This window comes from Peromyscus leucopus, chromosome 4 (genome assembly GCF_004664715.2).
Source record: "Peromyscus leucopus breed LL Stock chromosome 4, UCI_PerLeu_2.1, whole genome shotgun sequence".
Taxonomy (NCBI): Eukaryota; Metazoa; Chordata; class Mammalia; order Rodentia; family Cricetidae; genus Peromyscus; species Peromyscus leucopus.
Genome location: NC_051066.1, coordinates 53,887,100 through 53,909,160, shown reverse-complemented (window position 1 = coordinate 53,909,160; position 22,061 = coordinate 53,887,100). Strand labels below are relative to the sequence as shown.

The 22,061-nt window shown below is 43.5% G+C and overlaps 1 protein-coding gene across 1 annotated transcript in view; it reads left to right on the top strand.

Moving 5' to 3' along the window:
* The window catches only part of Ttn (titin), a 274,219-nt gene that overhangs the window by 56,297 nt on the left and 195,861 nt on the right, over positions 1-22,061 (top strand). Inside the window, 20 exon segments of the mRNA XM_037204900.1 lie at positions 9,159-9,632; positions 9,635-11,761; positions 12,530-12,808; positions 15,155-15,718; positions 16,653-16,810; positions 16,812-16,935; positions 17,040-17,120; positions 17,123-17,317; positions 17,739-18,017; positions 18,116-18,394; positions 18,512-18,799; positions 18,908-19,186; positions 19,282-19,563; positions 19,655-19,933; positions 20,046-20,090; positions 20,093-20,323; positions 20,432-20,710; positions 20,937-21,224; positions 21,350-21,628; positions 21,778-22,059. Coding sequence (XP_037060795.1) covers positions 9,159-9,632; positions 9,635-11,761; positions 12,530-12,808; positions 15,155-15,718; positions 16,653-16,810; positions 16,812-16,935; positions 17,040-17,120; positions 17,123-17,317; positions 17,739-18,017; positions 18,116-18,394; positions 18,512-18,799; positions 18,908-19,186; positions 19,282-19,563; positions 19,655-19,933; positions 20,046-20,090; positions 20,093-20,323; positions 20,432-20,710; positions 20,937-21,224; positions 21,350-21,628; positions 21,778-22,059 — 7,092 coding nt within the window.

The window sequence follows — 22,061 nt, the reverse complement described above, 5'->3', positions numbered from 1 at the left end:
CTACGCGAGGCTAGAAAAATCTTCTTAGAGAAAAAGAAATTTTCTCTTTTAGATGCATCATCTGAAATAAATTCAAAGACTGTGAGAAGTGAGGATGCTGTTAGAGATACTCCATTCTCTAGAGAGGAAGTGAAGAGTAGATTTGTGTGTGAGTTTGCTGAAGACAGGGATAGGGTTGATAACTCAGCAGAGAGAATCATCCAAAATCCATATGCCCTTCCTAATCAAATACATCAAAATAGAGAACCTCCTTCAAGCTTCCAAGCAACTGGTGATGAAGAAGTTCTCCAGACTGAAAATAGCCTGAGCCAAGAGACGTTTCTAGAAGAAAGTCTACCAAAAGACTATTTTTACGAGCATGCCCTAGTGAGTGAAAACTTGCAAGCAAAGGGTGAATTTGAAGAAGCCATGAACAGCACTGTCATCAGAGAATCAACCTTCACCTCTAGTCAGGAAACATATGACTATAAGAGTGAGGGGATATGTGAGGTTCCTGAAAAGACGTCTCAAGTTCTCACACCATATTCCAGTGCATCTTTGGATACCCTTGTAAATATTCAAGAAACTGAAGATGTAGATAGTGAGGGGGGAACACAGAGGGCCTGGAGAGAAGAACGATGCTCTGCTTCCATGAACGTGGAAGAACACAAAACTGAGCAGCAGGAGGAGAAAACAAGACCTTTTGAAACTTACTTTCAGAAGCATCCACAACGCTGCCCACCTTCATTCCTTCAGGATATTGAGTCTCAAGAAGTTTATGAGGGTGATAGCTGTAAATTTGTATGTCATTTTCAAGGGTACCCTCAGCCCATCGTGACATGGTATAACAATGAGATGCCAATGCCACGGAGTCAAGGCTTTACCACTCATACGTTCGAGAACTACTCCACATTAACTTTTCCGTCTGTTCAGCCTTGGCATGGAGGCTCGGTTACCTGTGTACTGTTTAACCAGTATGGAACAGTAAAAGCAACCGCTGTGCTTAGAGTGAGGGCAAAGCCAAGGCATGATTCCCAGCCTCGCAAGGTTCCAGTGTGGCCTGACTACACAGAGGAGGACGAAGAGCTGGCCTTGGTGTTTGACCAGGCTAGAAGTCCTCATCCCTCCTTCAGTCAAGAGGGCCAAGGACATCTTTATACGTTAAAAACTCAACCCCAGAGTTCCCCTCTGCAGACACAGAGTTGCTGTCCTTCCCTGTAGAAATTCAGATAACGGCAGCCACCCCGACCCCAGAACAGGACAAAGAACACAGGGAACTGTTAGAGTTGGAGCCAGAAGCAATGCCTCGAGATCAAACCACCCAGTCACCAAAGCACAAATTTATATTCTCCTCTGATATTACTAATGAGCCACCCAGAATGCTACAGGAAATGCCGAGGAATGCCAGTTGTAGGGAAGGGGATTCTATAATGCTGGAATGCGTAATAGCAGGGGAGCCTCCGCCTGAGGTCACATGGTTTCATAATGGTGCTCTTATAAAGCAGAATCAAAAGTTTGAGGTTGAAAACATGAATGAGAGCCATAGATTATATATCAATGAGGTCAGTTTACAAGATTCTGGAAGATACGAATGTGTGGCTGAAAATGATTCAGGCATAGCCGAGAGTACTTTGGATTTAACTGTAGAACCCATCGCTTACAGGGAATACAGTCAGTTGGAAAATCTAAGTGGAACTTTTGCACACTATTCTAAAAGTCAACAAGCACAATTTCATGAGGAATCTGTAAGGGCACATTTTTATGATAATCCAGTTGGTCCCTTTGCTGCCCAAGCAAATATAAAAGAATATACTGTAAGGGAGTATTTTCAAAGTCTTGAGACAGTTGGGCAGGTGGACAAGAAAAATGAAGTATACTGTACAACGTCTAGTGAAAAACTACCCAAATCTATGCAAGGCATGTCTAGACCCGCAGACATCGATAAGCCACACAGGGCTGAATTCCTACAATACCAAGATGAAGAACATGTAAGTGGAAATTCCCAGCCACTCAGAGAAGGGGACGCCGTTTATCCATTGGTTGATGATTTCAGCAAAGCTAGCTTTAGAAAAGAAGTTGGAGAGGACTTTGAAAATCGAGAACCAGAATGGAGAAATACACAAGGGCATTCTCAAAGTGATTATGTGTTGAATATCCATTCCAAGAGAACCTCCGAGGCAGTTCAGGACATGAAAGCCTCTCCTGTCACTACCTATGAAGAAGCCTTTGGAGGAGAAAGGTACTATCCAGGGAAAAAGGTGAAGCATAAGATTATTGCATTTGAAAAACTGCACCGTGCAGAGAAGGGAGTTCTAGAAAAAAGACGGACCAAGAAATCATTTGTTAGTGCCCCACAGAAGAAGCTGGATGATCTAGAGTTTTCTTTGAAGCAAAGAGAATCAGGCTCAAGCAATCTGAGAGTAAATACGCATCAGACAGAGGAAATGTCTTCACACATAGAAGTAGATTCATCTAACATTGTTATGGATCTGAAGCAGCTTGCCTCTCAAGCCCCTGAGGGATGGGAAGTAGAGGAGAGGGAACAGGAAGAAATGTACCCTCTAGCCCAAGCTGTAGTTTCAGAAATGGGTGGGCTCGAAACGCCTGTTACGTTTGACCTAAAGCATTTTCACTCACAGATAGAAAGTGCAGGCATAAGATCCCAATACTTAGCCAATGGTCAACAAGATAAAAGCTCGTTAGAAACTCGACAACATACTTCAGCAATGGTTAGTCCTGAAGACGTTGTCTTTGATCTAAAGCAAATGTATTCTCACATAGAAGATCCAGGCGAGGTATTCCAGGGCCAAAGAACTGAGAACCAACAGGAAACATGCCACAAAGAAGAAATTCCTGTTTGCCAGAGCTTTCAGTATGTTCAGGAACAAACCACAACCATTTTAAAGGCCGATGATTCACTAAAGTCTTTTTCTGAAGCAGTGCATGGTGAATCGTGGGCTTTAGCTCAGACATTACCTGCTGATACAGGAGAAGCTAATGTTTCAGAGAAAAATGGACATAGTTTCATCTCAGAGTTGAAAAGGGCAGCCAGTGAGGAAGAACTCTTGGAGGTTCCTGAAATGGAAAAAGGCTCCACCATGGAACCAGCATTGGGTGTGACTCAGGGATACAATGGAACTCTGGAAGACCCCAGAGGGGACATTCAGGGAGAAGACAAGCTTCACAGACAGCTCTCTCTGTGTCAGAGCTTGCCATTCTTGATGACTGGAGATAAGCAGGAGCAGACAAGAGAAACAATTGAGGCCTCAGGAGAAGAAACCTATCATGAAGTTCACATTCAGAATGAAAGCTCTTTCTCTGCTGTGGAAGGAGAAAGGATAGAAACTTGTTTTCCTGAAGATCTTCCTAGGTTGGAGGAGGCCCAGACAATTGAAGAGAGGGGTTCTGAGAGCTCCCTAACGCAGTACTTACTTGCTGTGGGAAAGTATGAGGTGCCTGAAGTTAGAGAGAGCAAACGCAAGGCAGAGCTTGTCCAGAGTGAGTCAGTCACCTCAATGGAGGTTGAAGAAGTAACTTTCAACACTGTGTATGAATATTACAACCAGAAGCAGGAATCCCTGGGGCGGCCCTATTCTCCTGAGTCTGATGTTTCAATTGATCTGGGAAGTACAAGCAGTGACGAAATGTCCGAGTTAGAACAGTTCTATAGCCCGCCATCATCAGTGGAGCATTTAGAATCTCCAAAGTCTCCTGATTTATATTTTAAACCCTCGGGTCCGACTGAGCAATCCCTAGCAAGTACAAGAGGCGAGCCTCTTGAGAGATACTCAACACCTTTAGAGGAAAATGGGGAGAGATACTCCACACCTTCTGAAGGTGAAATACCAGAAAGATACTCCACTCCTCCAGGAGAGGCTCTAGAGAGATACTCCACACCCCCAGGGGAGGCTCTGGAGAGATACTCCACTCCCCCAGGGGAGGCTCTGGAGAGATACTCCACTCCCCCAGGGGAGGCTCTGGAGAGATTTTCCACTCCTCCAGGGGAGGTTCTGGAGAGATTTTCCACACCCCCAGGGGAGGCTCTGGAGAGATTTTCCACACCCCCAGGGGAGACTCTGGAGAGATTTTCCACACCCCCAGGGGAGCAATTAGAGAGAGATTTTATTCCTACTAGAGGACCAAACCATACTAGAAGTATAAACATGAACCAGTCAAAAATAGAACGGGAAGACAGCACTCCAAATGAACATTTTCATACACCTACAGAAGAGAGGAGTTCATCATATGAAATATGGCGTTCAGATTCATTCGGCACACCTAATGAAGCCATCGAACCCAAAGACAATGAAATGCCTCCATCTTTTATTGAACCTCTAAGCAAAAGGAAGATATATGAAAATACAACATTGGGCTTCATCATTGAAGTTGAAGGTCTTCCGGTCCCTGGTGTGAAATGGTATCGAAATAAATCTTTGCTGGAGCCAGATGACAGAATCAAAATGGAAAGGGTGGGCAATGTGTGTTCTTTGGAAATTTCTAACATGCAAAAAGGAGACGGGGGAGAGTTCATGTGCCATGCAGTAAACATCATAGGGGAGGCAAAAAGCTTTGCACATGTAGACGTAATACCCCAAGAGGAAAGGGCTGTGGCCCTCCCTCCACCAGTAACCCACCAACACATCATGGAGTTTGACTTGGAAAATGCCAACTCTTCAAGAACACCTTCTCCTCAAGAGATTGTCCTGGAAGTAGAATTAAGTGAAAAAGATGTGAAGGAATTTGAAAAGCAGGTGAAAATAGTCACAGTCCCTGAATTTACTCCTGATCATAAAAGCATGATTGTGAATTTAGATATTCTTCCACTGCATCTGGTAGGTCCCGGTATGCAGTCCGGAGGGAAAGAAGGCACAGATTTTAACATTGATTTAGAAGCATTTGAAATGCCTCCTCGCTTTATAACACCCATTTGCGATTTCAAAATTCCGGAAAACTCTGACGCTGTGTTCAAATGTTCTGTCATAGGCATCCCTACTCCAGAAGTCAAATGGTATAAAGAGTACATGTGCATTGAGCCGGATGGCGTGAAGTATATAATCAGTGAGGAGAAAGGGAGTCATAGCCTTAAAATCCGAGACGTCAGCCCTTCTGATAGTGCAACATACAGGTGCAGAGCTCTGAACAGTGCAGGAGAAGCCATCTGCCGAGGCTTCCTTACCATGGGAGAATCCCAAGTCTCCGCTCTGATCACTAGGACAAGCAAAGTGACCGTAAGCAGTCAGAAGGAGGAATTAGTCTTAAGAAGCAAATATGCTGACAGCTTTTTTGAATTCCAAGTGGTAGAAGGCCCTCCCAGGTTTATCAAAGGTATTTCTGATTGCCACGCCCCCTTAGGGACAGCAGCGTATTTCCAGTGTTTAGTTCGTGGGTCTCCGAGACCCACAGTTTCTTGGTACAAAGATGGAAAATTGGTCCAAGGATCAAGGTTCAGTGCTGAGGAAAGCGGCATAGGGTTCCACAATCTGTTCATAACAGGCTTAATCAGAAGTGATGGAGGAGGGTACAGCTGTGTAGCTACGAACAGTTCAGGAGAGGCCAGGAGCTCTGCCATACTCACCCTCTCTTAAAGTGGGATTTCTCAGGGCCTCAGTCATTACCAGTATCTGTGGATGAGCAACCTTCCAAATGTATCCACTGTATTTGGATCATGACACTGAAGACCCCTGGAGATATGGTCTGTGTAGAAACCTCGTCTTTGTAATGCATGTAAATATTCTGTGATCTAAACACTGAAACCATCACTTGTATCAGTTACATTGTGTGTTATCCATCTAGCACGATTAAACACCTCCTTGGCTACCCAATTGTTTGTGTGTGTTTCTACTTTTCCATGACCCCTCCTCCACAGAGTGTTTCAGCATTCTCTTTTAGCAGGTAAACTGCAGGTGCAAAGTGGGATGAAAAGGACCATATTGGATCAGCAGTAGATGAGCTGGTAAGAGAAGACACCCTCTGCCCCTAGGTCAATTTTGCACGCTAAGCCTCTTCACATTCAGACAAAACTATGCTGATTTACTCAGATGCAGGATGGCAAAGCAGGCAACAGAACCGGCTTTGCCCAAATGGTAGCCAACTTCATAATCTGCTTATGTTGCAGTCTTGAGAATGAATTTTGCTTCTAAGAGATATTTTCATTTTTACCACTTATATTGAATATTGCATTATCACTGAATTTGGAGGGGTCAAAGTCTCTGCAGGCTTTTCTAAACACTTGCAGGGCAAACAGAGATAATGATCTTTCCACATGTGGGAATATTTTATTTTCTCATTTTGGGCATCAAGTGAAAATGCAGCATTAATTTATCATCAACCTGGGGGTATCACCATATTCATCTACATATAAATTCTTTTAACTGTACACCAATATCAGACCTCTGAAATTAGAAAAAAGGTGGGACACTTTTATAATTGAGACAATATGATAATTTTTGTTGTTTAGGGATATTTTATATATATATATATATAAACATAAACAATCGAGTAAGTTTTCTTATTATTTTTATAGAATTTTAATCTTTAAAACTAACTAAACCTTAATAAACATTCAAATCCCAGTAGGATATTTATGTTTATAAAGAGAGTTTTAATTTTGTTTTTCAGTTTTAATAGTTGATAAATACTTTAGTATTGGACTATGAACCAATGTGGACCTTGATCTTTGCAAATAAGTTATAATAAATATGAAAGAGTCAGTTTTCTTTCATCAAAATGTAGAATTGGATCAAAAGGCCTCAGGGGCTATAGTCAACAGCAAGCTTCCTTGTCACCTAGGGGAAACGACTCTAAATATAACTTAATGAGTTTCAGCTTGTAACAGATGAGGAAAACAATGGAAGAGAATGAGATTGTCAGTCTAACGGTCCATTCTTAAGTTATAATCATGACCTACATTGCACCTGAGGCCTGAACTTGCAATATTTAAGGACCATGATTGTATTGGCCATCTTAATATTGATTATTAAACGTATAGCATTTATTTCAGATTGAATTTCCATAAGAACTCATAGCTATCATATTTATTATGTTTCTTTTATCTGTTGATGTTATTCTCACAATGGAAATTCCTTCATATCATCCAAACCAAAAGATTAAAAGCATGTGTAAAAAACAGGCAGACTAGCTGATGTCCCATTCAAATTTTTTTAAATGTATTTGTTTGAGTGACCATCATCCAGTGATAAACAATTGTGGAACAATGATTTTCGCTGCAACCAGAGTACATAATACTTTTGATAACAATTTAAATATACCACACCACTGTCAAGCTGATTCTGGTAAAGCTAATTCTGGAGCAAGGAGACTTAAGAGTTTTTCTACATTTAGTCATATACTGTATGTTTAATTAATTAGAAATCTATGTCATAGTCAACATGACAAGCACACTTACCCACATATTACAAACACAATCAGCATTCTAAACCCAGAAAAGCAAATGAAAACAGGGAAGGAGGAAGATATTTTCATATTTGTTGATTTTTAAGTATATACCTTCGTTCACATAAGGAAGGCTTTATTTGATTTTTCTTACTATGATTCCCTTAGTCTCAGAGGCATTGAACTTGAAGATTGTTGAATAACAATAGCTGAAAGAAGAAAATAAGCCTTCCCCACACTTATGGTAGTTAAGTAGAACTTTCTATTTTCTGACTCAGTGACACACAGCTAAAAGCCTGGGATAGTAATTTCCCTGATGCTGGATAAAAAATTCCATGTGTTCACAGAGTGGAATTTAGATGTTGTCATGAGATGCTGTCAACTGGGGTAATTTTAACTACAGCTTTCGTGTTTGGGCAGATTTAAGGCTCATTTACTGTAGTTGCATGCATGCGTGTGTGTGTGTGTGTGTGTGTGTGTGTGTGTGTGTGTGTGTGTGTGTAAATAGGGGAAACTTTTGAAAATATTTTAACGTATTATCAATTCGGGGTACTTTAACTATATCCACATCCATTCCCTTTGCAGGCATTTTGGGATTTAAGAGAAGGGAAAACGAATGTACCCAGCATAGATGCAAAGCTAAGTGGCCACCTTTAGTGATGATGTAAGTGTATGAGGCCTATTGGTGGCTTATTAGGGACATTCACAAGTAGCTTAGGAGGTATTCCACGTGCTACAGACAAGTTTTACTGATGTTTTCTAGCCTGCAGATTGGATGCCTGTCTTTCAATACTAAAATGCTAGACCAGTAAGAAATTAAGACACAAAACCATTGAGTGTAATGTAAGGAAAATGAATGAACAAAATGATAAAACTGCTTTTCATTTAGACAGTAAAACTACGAGTAACAGGACACTCCTACTTCCCCAGCAGACTGAATTAAGAATCCACTTTCTGTTGATAAACTACACGTCTCTCACTTGGTTGTTTCTGATACTACTGAAAGAGTGTGTGTTACTTGGTATCCCTGTTCAATATTGCTGTACAACTGACTTACACAATAAATTATCACCAACATTTTGATATTGGAGTCATTTCCTCTTATTTCTGCTTCCCCTGTTTTCTTAACTAATATCTTATTATAAAACATTTCTTGGAGTACTTTGGCTAGTTACTTGAATGAGGGGAAACTCCATTTTCTAGTAATAGACAACAGTGATTCCTTCAGGAGCCTGAATCGAACCTTGGTACAGGAAAGGCCTCAAGCTGGCCTTGAACTGGAAATCCTCCTGCCTCAGCCTTCCACATGCTGGGATTCCTGATGTGTGTCACTGTGCCTGGTTAGTCCCCACTTTTGTAATTGTGGTTGTTGATATACAATTAGAAGTATTGGCTAAAATATACTTTTTCTTTGAAAAATAATCATTAGACTCAAGAAAATCCTGCATAACAATTCTATGTGTTTTTAGAAGTTGATGCAAATAATCCTGCATTTATGATTTATAAATATTTATCTAGCACTTCTTCAAACTTCAGATCTAGACTTATATCGCATCTGTAAACCCTACAAGATAAACTGGACAGAAAGTTGCTTTTGTATCATAGGTATAGCTGCTTGATTTTCCGTAATAGGCTAAGAAAATTTAGGAATGTGTTTTTTGATAAATTAATCTCTCCACAGTCCAATTCCAATGCAGAAGGCCGGTAATTGGTATCCAGTTCTTTGACTGATACTGTTAGTTAAACAAAACTGTATCATAACATCATAATGACTTTTCTCCACACAGAGATTGCTAGTATTCTGTCTGCTGGGGAAGGATTTCAAACCTATGGTTCTGATCTTCACCTCCGTAACATGAATGAAACACTTGAACTTTTATCTGAGCCGCCTGCCTATGCCACTCAGTTTGATTCCAGACAGGAAGGTACCGCCCCTGTTTTCATCAGAGAAGTATCCGATGCTGAAATAAGCATTGAAGATGTAGCTAAATTGTCGGTTACTGTTACTGGCTGCCCCAAGCCTAAAATTCAATGGTTCTTTAATGGGGTGCTATTAACCCCTTCTGCTGACTACAAATTTGTCTTTGATGGGGATAACCACAGCCTGATCATTCTGTTCACCAGATTTGAGGATGAGGGGGAGTACACATGTATGGCCAGCAATGAATATGGAAAAGCGGTGTGTAGTGCCTACCTAAAAATATCCCCTAAAGGAGACCGGTACAAGGACTCTGACATGAAGAAAGCTCTGGAGAGTCTGAAGAGCCTTGTCCTCCTTACTTTTTCAAGGAATTAAAACCAGTCCATTGTGCTCCAGGGACCCCTGCTGTCTTTGAATACCTGGTGCACGGAGAGCCTCCCCCTACTGTTTTGTGGTTCAGAGAAAACATGCCGCTTTATACCAATGTCTTCTACACCATCATCCACAATCCTGATGGCTCTGGGACCTTCATAGTTAACGACCCCCAGAGGGGAGACAGCGGCCCATATATCTGTAAAGCTGAGAACGTGTGGGGAGAGTCCACCTGTGTGGCAGAGCTTCTTGTGCTCCTGGAAGACACAGATGTGACTGATGCCTCCGGCAAAGCAGAGTCCACATCAGGAGTTCCTGGTGATTTTCCAGAAACATCTGCAAGGGGCCCTTCAGTTGAGGCCTTTGACTCACAGCAAGAAATTACTGCTCTTGTCAAGGATGCCGTTTCAAAAACTGCTTTAATTGCAGAGGAAAAGCTGCAGCTTTCTTATGAGCATGATGTTGACAACAGTGAACTGAGTACTGGGATGACTATAGGGGTTCAGACGCTGCACCCCATTGTCATGTCCACTCCTGAGGGCGCTGGGGAACTTCCTTCCATTGACGGTACCGTTCACACACAGCCAGGCAAAGAGCCACCTCCTAGAGAAGACACTCTGCAGTTTGAAGAGCCTGAGAACATCCTCCCAAGCGCCTCATCTGCAGCACAAGTGGGTTCTGTCTCTGTCAGGCCCCTGAAGACCTTAGCAACTGAACCCAAAGGGAGTTATCCTCAGTCTTCACCAGCAGTTCCCGCTCATTCACTTCCGTCCTCTGTGGCTGACGAAGAAACACTTCAACTAGAAGAAAAGATAGTCTCTGAAGTGGACAAAGAGCCAAGAGCTCTTCTCCTGTGTCACAGCTTAGCCGAGGGACATGTGGAAAGTCTAGAGGGTCCTGATGTCGTAATCTCTAATGTGCACTCAGAGCCTCAAGTCCCCTTGGAACACACGTGCACAGAAGAAGGCAAAATCCTGATGGCCAATGCAGACCTACTAGAAAGCACAGGGCGAGATGTTGCAGAGAGGACCGAGGAAGGCAAGTCCCTAAGCTTCCCACTAGCACTTGAGGAAAAGCAGGTCCTCCTCAAGGAAGAGCAGCACTCAGAGGACATGACAGTGCCCACCAGCCAAACCTCACTCTCTAAGAAAGAGCCCGAGGCAATAAAGGGGGTGAAGGAGGTACAGGGAAGTGACCTGCTTGCTAAGGAAACTTTGTTTCCTGGTATGCCCCCAGAGCAGCGATTACATCTGAAAACTCAGGTCCGCAGAGCCCTGCAAGCTGCAGTGGCCAGTGAGCAAGACAGTCTTTTCTCTGAGTGGCTAAGAAACATTGACAAGGTGGAGGTCAAGGCTATAGGCCTCTCTCAAGAGCCCAAATGCATCCTGTGCACCTACCTTATTACTTCAGTGAGGTCACTAACTGAGGAGGTAACCATCACCATTGAAGACATAGATCCTCAAACAGCTAACCTGAAAACTGAGCTTAAGGATGCCTTGTGCTCCCTTATATGTGAAGAAAGAAACATCTTAACAGCTGAGGATCCGAGCATTCAGAAAGAAGGCAAACTCGGTGTGCAAGGTGGAATAGACCACTCTTCAGATGTCCAGAAAGTTGAGACCATCATAGAACCAGAAACTGAATCTAGATACCTCATCTCCAAAGAAGAGGTCAGTTGTTTGAATGTAGAAAGTCACTTCAAAGATGGAGATGCCAATGAGGCTCCCCAGGCTGAGACTCTGAAGCCCCCAGAAGAGACTGTCACCCAGAAGGCCAGCACAGTGAAGTCACAAGAAACTGACGCTACCTTAGCTGAGGATTGCCCTACTGTACTGAAACACTTAGTGGATACGGTTTCTGAAGAAGGCCATGCTGTCCACCTTACGTCATTCATATCAAATGCTAAGGAGGTGAACTGGTATTTCAAGGGTGAATTAGTGCCTTCAGATACAAAGTTCAAGTGTTTACAAGATCAGAATGCCTACACTCTGGTAATCGACCCAGTGGAGGCAGAGGACGAAGGAGAGTATGTCTGTGAGGCCTCAAATGACAATGGAAAGGTGACAGTATCAGCGAAGCTCACTGTCGGAGAAAGAGGTTGGACTTGAGGCATGAAATGGATGAGGCTCTAATACCCACTGGGTGGTTATGATTTAGGTTTCACCACTGAATCTTCACTGACCTGCCACTTTTCCAGAATGCCAGCTATTTAGAACAGGAATGACAGAAGGAAAGACGTAATCATGGTTATCGACTTGCATTTCTCTCTTACTGCCTTGTTAGGTAGTCTATTTTCATAGCCACACGGCTACTTATTTTTCAAATAAACAAATAAAAAATATTCTCATATGTTTTATAATGATAAATACATTTTCATATGAAAATGCTGGGATAATATATAATAAGAAGTTCTCAGTACATAGTCACTCTGGCCAAGCTCTTCTCTAAATTCAAAATAACCATGATTAGTCAACTACTTGTGTTTATTTCTGTTTATTGGCTATTGGCTCACTTCACCGCTTTAGTTGATATATCATGTTTTCACCTTATTTTCAGCTGCTAGCCAGCACAGTGCATTTCAGTGATACATCCTGTTGTTATGCATCACATGTTAATAACGACCACCACCCGCCAATTCACTGCAGAGTAACAGTTAAAAATGTCACAAGCTGCTTTTTTGTCCTTTTGGGATTTTGCCTTCACGACCATTCTCATTTTCCAGTCACATGACCTGGACTGCCGCAACCTGCCTCACCTATTTCAACTGTTTTATTTCAGCAACAGCAACAAAAGTTAGTCTTAATAAAAAAGAACGTGGGATGCCTGACAAGGAGGCATGCTAATGGGTTCCGCTTTCCTTTGCAGCTGCCCCTGTGATCAAAAGGAGAATTGAGCCCCTGGAAGTAGCCCTGGGCCACCTAGCCAAATTCACCTGTGAGATCCAAGGTGCCCCCAACGTCCGGTTCCAGTGGTTCAAAGCTGGCCGAGAAATCTATGAGAGCGACAAGTGTTCTATTCGATCTTCAAATTACGTCTCCAGCCTGGAAATCCTGAGAACCCAGGTTGTGGACTGTGGCGAGTATACCTGCAAAGCCTCCAATGAGTACGGCAGTGTGAGCTGCACGGCCACACTAACTGTCACAGGTAAATGCCACACCCTGACATGGAGGCTGTGCCTCCGTTCACATTACTGGGAGTGTTATTTTTTGTACAGGTGCGGAGAGTGTCACCAGCCGGAGAACCACAGTGGTATCACGTTGATTAAGAACCACAGGGGGGATGGGCGACAAGTCATTCTTCATAGTCACATTTCTATCAGCTGCCAAAGCAGATGTTCCTTCATTTGTGGGGGGAGGGGGGGGGGGAAGGGGAAGAATACTAAGTCATCAAATGAGCCTGGCTTCACTCTTTAAGAAATATTTAAGGACTTTTTGGTGCTACTAAAAATAAATAAATAAATAAATAGCTGGGTGGTAGTGGTACACGCCTTTAATCTTAGCACTTGGGGAACAAAGGCAGGTGAATCTCTGAGTTCAAGGCCAGCCTGGTTTACAGAGTGAGTTCCAAGACAGCCAGGACTAAACAGAAAATTCCTGTCTCAACAAAAAAAAGAAACAAACAAAAACAAATACACAAACAAAAAAACCCAAAACAAAAATTAATATGAACCCAAACAACCAGTCAGAAACAGAGTTACAAATAAAGCCAGAATTTCAAATAAATCAGAATATGCAGCTAAAATTACACAAAGTCCTACAATAAGACAGGGGAGATGGGCAGAGGTGGCACATGCCTTTAATCCCAGCACTCGGGAGTCAGAGCCAGGCGGATCTCTGTGAGTTCAAGGCCAGCCTGAACTACAGAGCGAGATCCAGGACAGGCACCAAAACTACACAGAGAAACCCTATCTCAAAAAACAAAAAAAAAAAAAAAAAAAAAAAAAAAAAAAAAAAAAAAAAAAAAAAAAACAAAAAAAAAAAACCCAAAAAGCCAAACAAACAAAAACCAAAATACTCTGTTCTCAATTTCCTAATTGACACATAGGGTAAATTTCAATTTGTTAATATTCATCAAATGCTTCAATTTAGTCTTTAGCAAAAATAAATAAATAAATCAGTCTGTCTGTCCTTCCCTTCCCTTCCTTCCCCTGCCCTCCCCTTCCCACTCTTCCCTTTTGTCCCTCCTTCCCTCTCTCCCTCCCTCCCTCCCTCCATCCATCCATCCATCCATCCCTCTCTACCTATCTCCCCATCTTCCTCTTTTCTTGCTGGTGGCCTCAGACTCTAATGGAAGAGCAGATCCTTGGGTAGAGGGAGGTTGCTCTTGGGCGGTGAGTCTTACTCAGTGAGAATGTCAGGGGGAGGGAATCCACTCAACCACCTCAGGAAAAAGGATTCTTCAAAGCATCTTTTACTCTGTCACTTTATCACACAACCAAAAATCTTCGAGATTAAGAAACCTGCCCATAGTGACCCAGCCAGGTGGTTTTCACTCTGGAGCCAAAATCTTCCCCTACAGCGAGACTGTGCCATTCTTCTTCTTTTTGAGATTATAATATAATTACATCATTTACCCCATTCTTCACTCCATCCCCTCCTATATACTTCTCCTTGCCTTTTTTCATTATTCATGGCCTCTCTTTTCATTAATAAAACCTGCTCAATCTGTATAATATTACTTGTTTATTTTCAGGATTGACTATTTGGTATTAGATAACCATTTGGTGTGCTTCTGCCTAAAGAAGACTATTTTTCCCACTTTCAGTATCCCTTAGATGCCTGTAGGGGTTGAGGCCTCATAGGCTTTCCTCTATGGTGGCATTATTCTTAATGACAGTTAAGGATTTTCTTGACCCAAATTAGCCCAGCTCTGTAATGGGCCTGAAGCAAAAGTTCAGTTGTAGGAGAAAAGGACAAGGAGAGATTCTGGGTCTTCTATCCTCAGGAGCAGATCCTAAAGCTTTGCTTCAGAATGGAGAATGGAAAAGGGAAGCTTTTCCTGTGAAATATTTTTATAAGTGCAAAATCCCTCCTGGGTGCATTTGAAGTTATGTGATTTAAGAATTTCCTGGCATTTATCAGACAGTTAGAAAGACCTTTGGAAGGTTCTGTAATATCTTACCCCATCTTCAGCCAACTCATGTGCCTTTTCTTACCTCCTTTTTGATCTTCTAATTTACCAAATTAAAATACCAGCTGGATTGCCTATCAAATCCTCCCAACCCTTAACCCTCTGAACAGACAAAGTTTTAGTAATAATATCCCTTCATGAGGGAACATTTGTTCTTTCCTTAGCTAGAGACAATTTGTCAAGAGCACTCAACCCTTTCCTTTCCTAGTCTTTGGTCTTATAACTGCATTGATATTTAAGATAAGGTCTTGTGTTCACCTAAAGGCCTAAGTCATCTTTTCTCTGTCTTAGACTATGTGATTGCAGCAGACCGACCTTCGGTGGAGACTACATGTAACACGAAAAACTTTTCTTTTGCAGAGGCGTATCCACCAACCTTTCTCTCCAGACCCAAGTCCCTTACCACTTTCGTGGGTAAGGCAGCCAAGTTCCTCTGCACAGTGTCAGGGACCCCTGTGATCGAGACCATCTGGCAGAAAGATGGCAGTGCTCTGTCACCGTCCCCTAACTGCAGGATTGCAGAGGCCGATAACAAACACAGTTTAGAGCTCTCCAATCTTACCATTCAGGACAGGGGGGTTTACTCTTGTAAGGCTTCCAACAAATTTGGAGCCGATATCTGCCAAGCAGAGCTGACCATCATTGACAAACCCCACTTCATTAAAGAGCTAGAGGCCGTGCAGTCGGCCATCAATAAGAAGATCCACCTGGAGTGCCAAGTCGATGAAGACAGGAAAGTGACCGTCACGTGGAGCAAAGATGGTCAAAAACTGCCTGCTGGCAAAGATTACAAGATCTATTTTGAAGATAAAATAGCATCGCTTGAGATCCCCCTGGCCAAACTCAAAGATTCTGGAACCTACATGTGTACAGCTTCCAACGAGGCTGGGAGCAGCTCCTCATCTGCCACAGTCGTGGTCAGAGGTAAGAGTGCCGGGCAGCCACCTGCCACCTCCTTGTCTGCAAGGCAGCCTTAGGAGAAAGACTGTCAGCTGCACCAATCGCACCCTTTGTTACTTGTTTAATTAAGGCAAACCTCTGGGTCTGGGGAAGTCCTGACATTATCCTGCTGGCTTTTTTAGTTTGGTTTATTGTTTTTGTTTAATCTTCTTTATTTACTTACTTTGGCTCTTTTAAAAAGGCAGTTAACAAATCTTGCTTATAACTTCTAAGAATTCATGTGCAGGCAACGCTTAACCATCTTCTTTTTAAATATTCATTTTGTGAAGTTATAATATAATTACTTCATCTTCTCCATTTCCCTTCCTCCCTACAAACCCTCCCATATTCCCTTCCTCGTTTTCTTTCAAATTCACGACCATTTTTACATTAATTGTTGTCTCACACACATATATGCCTAAATACATAATTACAACCTGCTCTGTCTGTATAACACTACTTGTACATATGTTTTCAGTACTAAAATCATTTGATATTGGATAACCAGGTGGTGTGCTCTTCCCTGAGGAAGACTATTCCTCCTGCTCTCAGCATTTCTTGGTTGCCCGTAATTCTTTGTATAGGTTGAGCCCTGGCGGGATACCCTACCCCCATCCATATTAGCATGTCTATTACCGACGTCTTCGTTCAGAAAGTCACTCTTCATATGGACATAGTCTGCTTGCTTGTGTCTTTTTTCTTTTTACCAAGAGATGGGAAAGTGGTTCCAAATGAAGGAAAGGGCTCAGTGCATCACGGCTTGTGCAGAAGTCTTGTGAAGATTTGTTTCTGTATGCTCTGCCTTTTGTCACGTGTGTCTGCTTTTTCTTTTGTGGTGTGTATGCTTCGGTCATCGTCTCCATCTTGTTTCCTTTTTTTTTTTTTTTTTTTTTTTTTTTTTTTACTACACGTCATGCAGAACCACCGTCCTTTGTGAAGAAGGTGGACCCCTCTTACCTAATGCTCCCGGGTGAATCAGCACGCCTCCATTGCAAGCTGAAAGGCTCCCCTGTGATCCAGGTCACTTGGTTTAAAAATAACAAAGAACTTAGTGAAAGCAACACGGTCCGCATCTCTTTTCGTCAATTCTGAGGCGATCCTCGACATCACTGATGTCAAGGTCGATGACAGCGGGACCTACTCCTGTGAAGCCACGAATGACGTGGGCAGCGACAGCTGCAGTGCGGAAGTCGTTATCAAAGGTCTGTTTCCTGGGCTACGGCTCCTCCTCGTTTTGCTGAGCAACTTTTCCTCTGGTTTGCCGGTGCCTCACACCTTACCCTGTGCTTTCGTGCCTTTATTGTAGAGCCGCCTTCTTTCATCAAAACTCTTGAGCCTGCAGACATAGTGCGAGGGGCCAACGCGCTACTTCAGTGCGAAGTTGCAGGCACGGACCCTTTGAAATTAGCTGGTTTAAAGATAAGAAGCAAATCCGAAGTAGTAAAAAGTACAGGGTGTTTGCTCAGAAGTCTTTTGTGTTTCTGGAAATTGCGTCTTTCAATAGTGCCGACGTTGGCGATTACGAATGCGTGGTCGCTAATGAAGTTGGAAAGTGTGGCTGTGTCGCAACACACTTATTAAAAGGTTAGTGTGTGGTGGGTGTGGGGCGGGGAGGTATTTTAATAATGAATTGTCCAAATAGCTTTCTTAATCCACAGAAAGAAAGTGAATTCGTTCTCTTCTTCTAACCTTTAAGATGTGTTTTGTCTTAATTTGAACTTAGGGCCCGGAGCCTTCACTCAGTCTTTGTCTTGATAGGAATAGAAATATTTCTTATCTGATAACAAAAGAAAATTACATAAACAGTCATTCTATTTGCTGAAAAAGATTTTTAGTCTGTGCCTCTCTTGAATGGAGTTGTTAATTCTTCCTACAGTTTCTCTCTTCTTTCTAATAAACAAATGCTGTGAGGTGGGAAACATGCAGCCCGAACTGAAGCCTGCAGTAGAGGTGGGGGTCGAGAGTGTGTGGAAACTGACACACGTGTGTGCTCTTCCTTAACTAGAACCACCAACCTTTGTCAAGAAAGTAGATGATCTCACAGCTCTGGCAGGACAGACTGTGACCTTACAAGCTGCTGTGAGAGGGTCAGAACCCATCTCTGTCATGTGGATGAAAGGCCAAGAAGTCATTAAAGAAGACGGAAAAATTAAAATGAGCTTTTCCAGTGGAGTTGCGGTGTTGACCATCCCTGATGTGCAGATTAGTTTTGGTGGCAAATATACATGCCTGGCTGAGAATGAAGCCGGGAGCCAGACATCTGTCGGGGAACTCATAGTTAAAGGTCTGTGTAGGAACATGTTAACTTTTAATTGGTTTTCTCACCTAAAATTGAAGCCTTGATTCATGCCAAGGAGTCCTAACTATCTAATACCTTTATAGAACCTGCCAAAATCATTGAGCGAGCAGAACTGATCCAAGTGACTGCAGGAGACCCAGCCACCCTGGAGTACACAGTCTCAGGCACCCCAGAACTCAAGCCCAAGTGGTACAAAGACGGGAGGCCCTTGGTTGCTAGTAAAAAGTACCGAATCAGTTTTAAAAACAACATTGCCCAGCTGAAATTTTACTCAGCTGAACTGCACGACAGTGGCCAGTACACATTTGAGATTTCCAATGAAGTGGGCAGCAGTTCCTGCGAGACCACGTTTACTGTCTTAGGTTCGTATTTTTAGAAAACTCCATGTCTCTCTCTAAATGCGTAACAAAAGCGCCCCAAGATAAACCACTGAGCAGTTGGCCATGTTGATCTTATTTTCTCTCTTCCGCCACAAACAGATCGAGACATTGCTCCATTTTTTACCAAACCCTTACGCAACCTGGACAGTGTCGTGAGCGGGGCCTGCAGGTTAGACTGTAAAATCGCTGGCTCCCTCCCCATGCGGGTCTCCTGGTTTAAGGACGGCAAGGAAATCACCGCTTCTGACAGATACCAGATGGCATTTGTGGAAGGCACAGCCTCTTTGGAGATCAGCAGGGTAGACATGAACGACGCAGGGAATTTCACCTGCCGGGCCACCAATTCCGTGGGGAGCAAAGACAGCAGCGGAGCCCTGATTGTGCAAGGTTGGCTAGGGGCTTTGTTGTCTACTCTCCCGATATTCAAATCAAGTCCACTTCCCTTGGGTCCAGACTTGTAACTCCTTCAACTTCTATCTTCTGCCTCTTCTTCAGAACCACCCAGCTTTGTAATTAAGCCAGGGTCCAGGGATGTCCTGCCCGGCTCGGCAGTCTGCCTGAAGAGTACTTTCCAAGGATCCACTCCTCTCACCATCAGATGGTTTAAGGGTGACAAAGAGCTGGTTTCTGGTGGAAGCTGCTACATTACCAAAGATGCTTTAGAGAGTTCCCTGGAACTCTATGCGGTGAAAACCTCGGATTCAGGCACATACACGTGCAAAGTCAGCAACGTGGCCGGAAGTGTGGAGTGCAGTGCAAACTTGTTTGTGAAAGGTTTGCATTCTTCTCTTGACGCCTTCGTGCGACCCTTTTTACATAAGTTCTTTTATTCTTTCTGCTGTTTCTTAATAATGCCCTTCCTTCCACAGAGCCTGCTACCTTTGTTGAAAAGTTAGAGCTGTCCCAACTGTTAAAGAAGGGAGATGCCACTCAGCTGGCCTGCAAAGTCACAGGCACCCCGCCAATTAAAATAACGTGGTTTGCGAATGACAGAGAACTGAGAGAGAGCAGCAAACACAAAATGTCTTTTGTGGAGTCCACGGCTGTTTTAAAACTTACAGATGTGGCCATTGAAGACAGTGGTGAATACATGTGTGAAGCTCAAAATGAGGCTGGTAGTGACCACTGCACTAGCATTGTGATAGTCAAAGGTTTGTTCTCACTGTATCTCCACGTGACCAAGCTTTTGGCCCGTAGCACAGATCCCCGCCCATTAACTCAAGCCATTCTCTTCTACTGTAGAGTCACCCTACTTTACCAAGGAGTTTAAGCCCATTGAAGTACTAAAGGAGTATGATGTCATGTTGCTGGCCGAGGTGGCAGGCACCCCTCCCTTTGAGATCACTTGGTTCAAAGACAACACGACCCTGCGCAGTGGTAGAAAATACAAAACCTTCATTCAGGATCAGCTGGTTAGTCTGCAGATCCTCAAGTTTGTAGCTGCAGATGCGGGTGAATACCAGTGCCGGGTGACCAACGAGGTGGGCAGCAGTACCTGCAGTGCCAGGGTGACATTAAGAGGTCAGTGTGGGCTTCGCTGATGGACGAGCTCTTCTACACAGACCAGTCTTAAGTGTGTAGCTACAGCTTTGCTATAGAGCAGGTACTGATTGAGAACTCATTCTTCTGATAGAACCCCCATCCTTCATTAAGAAGATTGAGACCACCAGCTCCCTCCGCGGGGCACAGCTGCCTTCCAGGCCACGCTGAGAGGCTCCTTGCCAATCACAGTGACTTGGTTAAAAGACAATGACGAGATCACTGAGGACGACAACATAAGAATGACTTTTGAGAACAACGTGGCTAGTCTCTACCTGAGTGGTATTGAAGTCAAGCATGATGGGAAATATGTCTGTCAAGCCAAAAATGATGCAGGCATACAAAGGTGTTCTGCATTGCTCTCAGTCAAAGGTTGGTGCAGAAAACTGCCTTAGGTTGGAGGGGGGAAAAAAAAGATGCCAATTAAAGGCCTCTCAGCAGGGCACTTCACAGCCCACACCTGTCCTTTGTTTTCTGCAGAACCTGCAACAATAACGGAGGAGGCTGTGTCCATAGATGTCACTCAAGGAGACCCGGCCACTTTGCAAGTTAAATTTTCAGGGACTAAGGAGATCACAGCTAAATGGTTTAAAGATGGCCAGGAACTAACTCTGGGTCCAAAATACAAAATAAGTGTCACCGACACAGTCTCAATCCTGAAGATTATTTCCACAGAGAAGAAAGATAGTGGAGAATATACTTTTGAGGTCCAAAATGATGTTGGGCGAAGCAGCTGCAAGGCTAGCATTCATGTCTTAGGTTGGTATTAATTTCTATAGGGAGGAGTTGAGTGTCTCAGGGACCCTTCCTCTTGTACGATTTAAAGAGGAAACAGAGGGCTACGGGTGTAGTTCATATGTGTGCAAGGTCCTGGATTCATGCCTTAGCATTCCGTGGTCAGAGGGGAGGTAGGGAGAGAGAGAACAAATAGCTAGATTAACCTAAATTTTTTTTGCTTTTTTTTTTTTTTGTTGTTGTTGGCTAGATCTTATTATACCGCCTTCATTCACCAAGAAACTGAGGAAAATGGACAGCATTAAAGGCTCTTTTATTGACTTAGAATGCATAGTGGCTGGATCACACCCCATAAGCATCCAGTGGTTCAAAGATGACCAGGAAATATCAGCTAGTGACAAATACAAATTCTCTTTTCACGATAACACTGCCTTCTTGGAGATAAGCCAGCTGGAAGGCACAGACAGCGGTACATACGCCTGTTCCGCCACCAACAAGGCGGGTCACAGCCAGTGCAGTGGCCACCTGACCGTCAAAGGTTGGCACTTTTTACCTCCACCTTACCCAGCTGTATTGCCTTGGACTTCTTACACCCCCTCCTCTTTGCTGAGTTCTGAAATAACCACCCCCCTCTCTCTTCTGCTTCCTGTTCTTCCATCCCAGAACCCCCTTACTTCGTGGAAAAGCCACAGTCACAGGACGTGAATCCCAGCACCAGGGTTCAGTTGAAGGCTCTTGTGGGGGGCACTGCGCCCATGACCATAAAGTGGTTCAAAGATAACAAGGAGCTGCACCCCGGGGCCGCTCGCTCCGTTTGGAAGGATGACACCTCCACCATTCTAGAGCTCTTTTCCGCCAAGGCTGCTGACTCTGGGACCTACATTTGCCAGCTAAGCAATGACGTTGGCACCGCCAGCAGTAAAGCCACCCTCTTTGTGAAAGGTCTGCTCTCTAGATTGCCTCTTTTTCTTGCTTGCCTCGTTTGTCTTTGGGAAGGGATAGGTCGTTAAGAAAACGCTTTGGTCATTGGACTTGTTTTTTTTTTTAAATAAAAATTCAACATGTCACTCTCTTTCTTTTCTCATCTTTAGAACCTCCTCAGTTTATTAAGAAGCCCAGTCCAGTGTTAGTGCTGAGGAATGGACAGTCAACAACGTTTGAATGCCAAGTAACAGGCACTCCCGAAATCAGAGTGTCTTGGTATCTGGATGGGAATGAAATAACAGATCTTAGGAAGTATGGCATTTCTTTTGTGGATGGCTTAGCCACTTTCCAGATTTCTAACGCCAGGGTAGAAAACAGTGGGACCTACGTCTGTGAAGCTCGAAATGACGCGGGCACCGCGAGCTGCAGCATTGAGCTGAAAGTGAAAGGT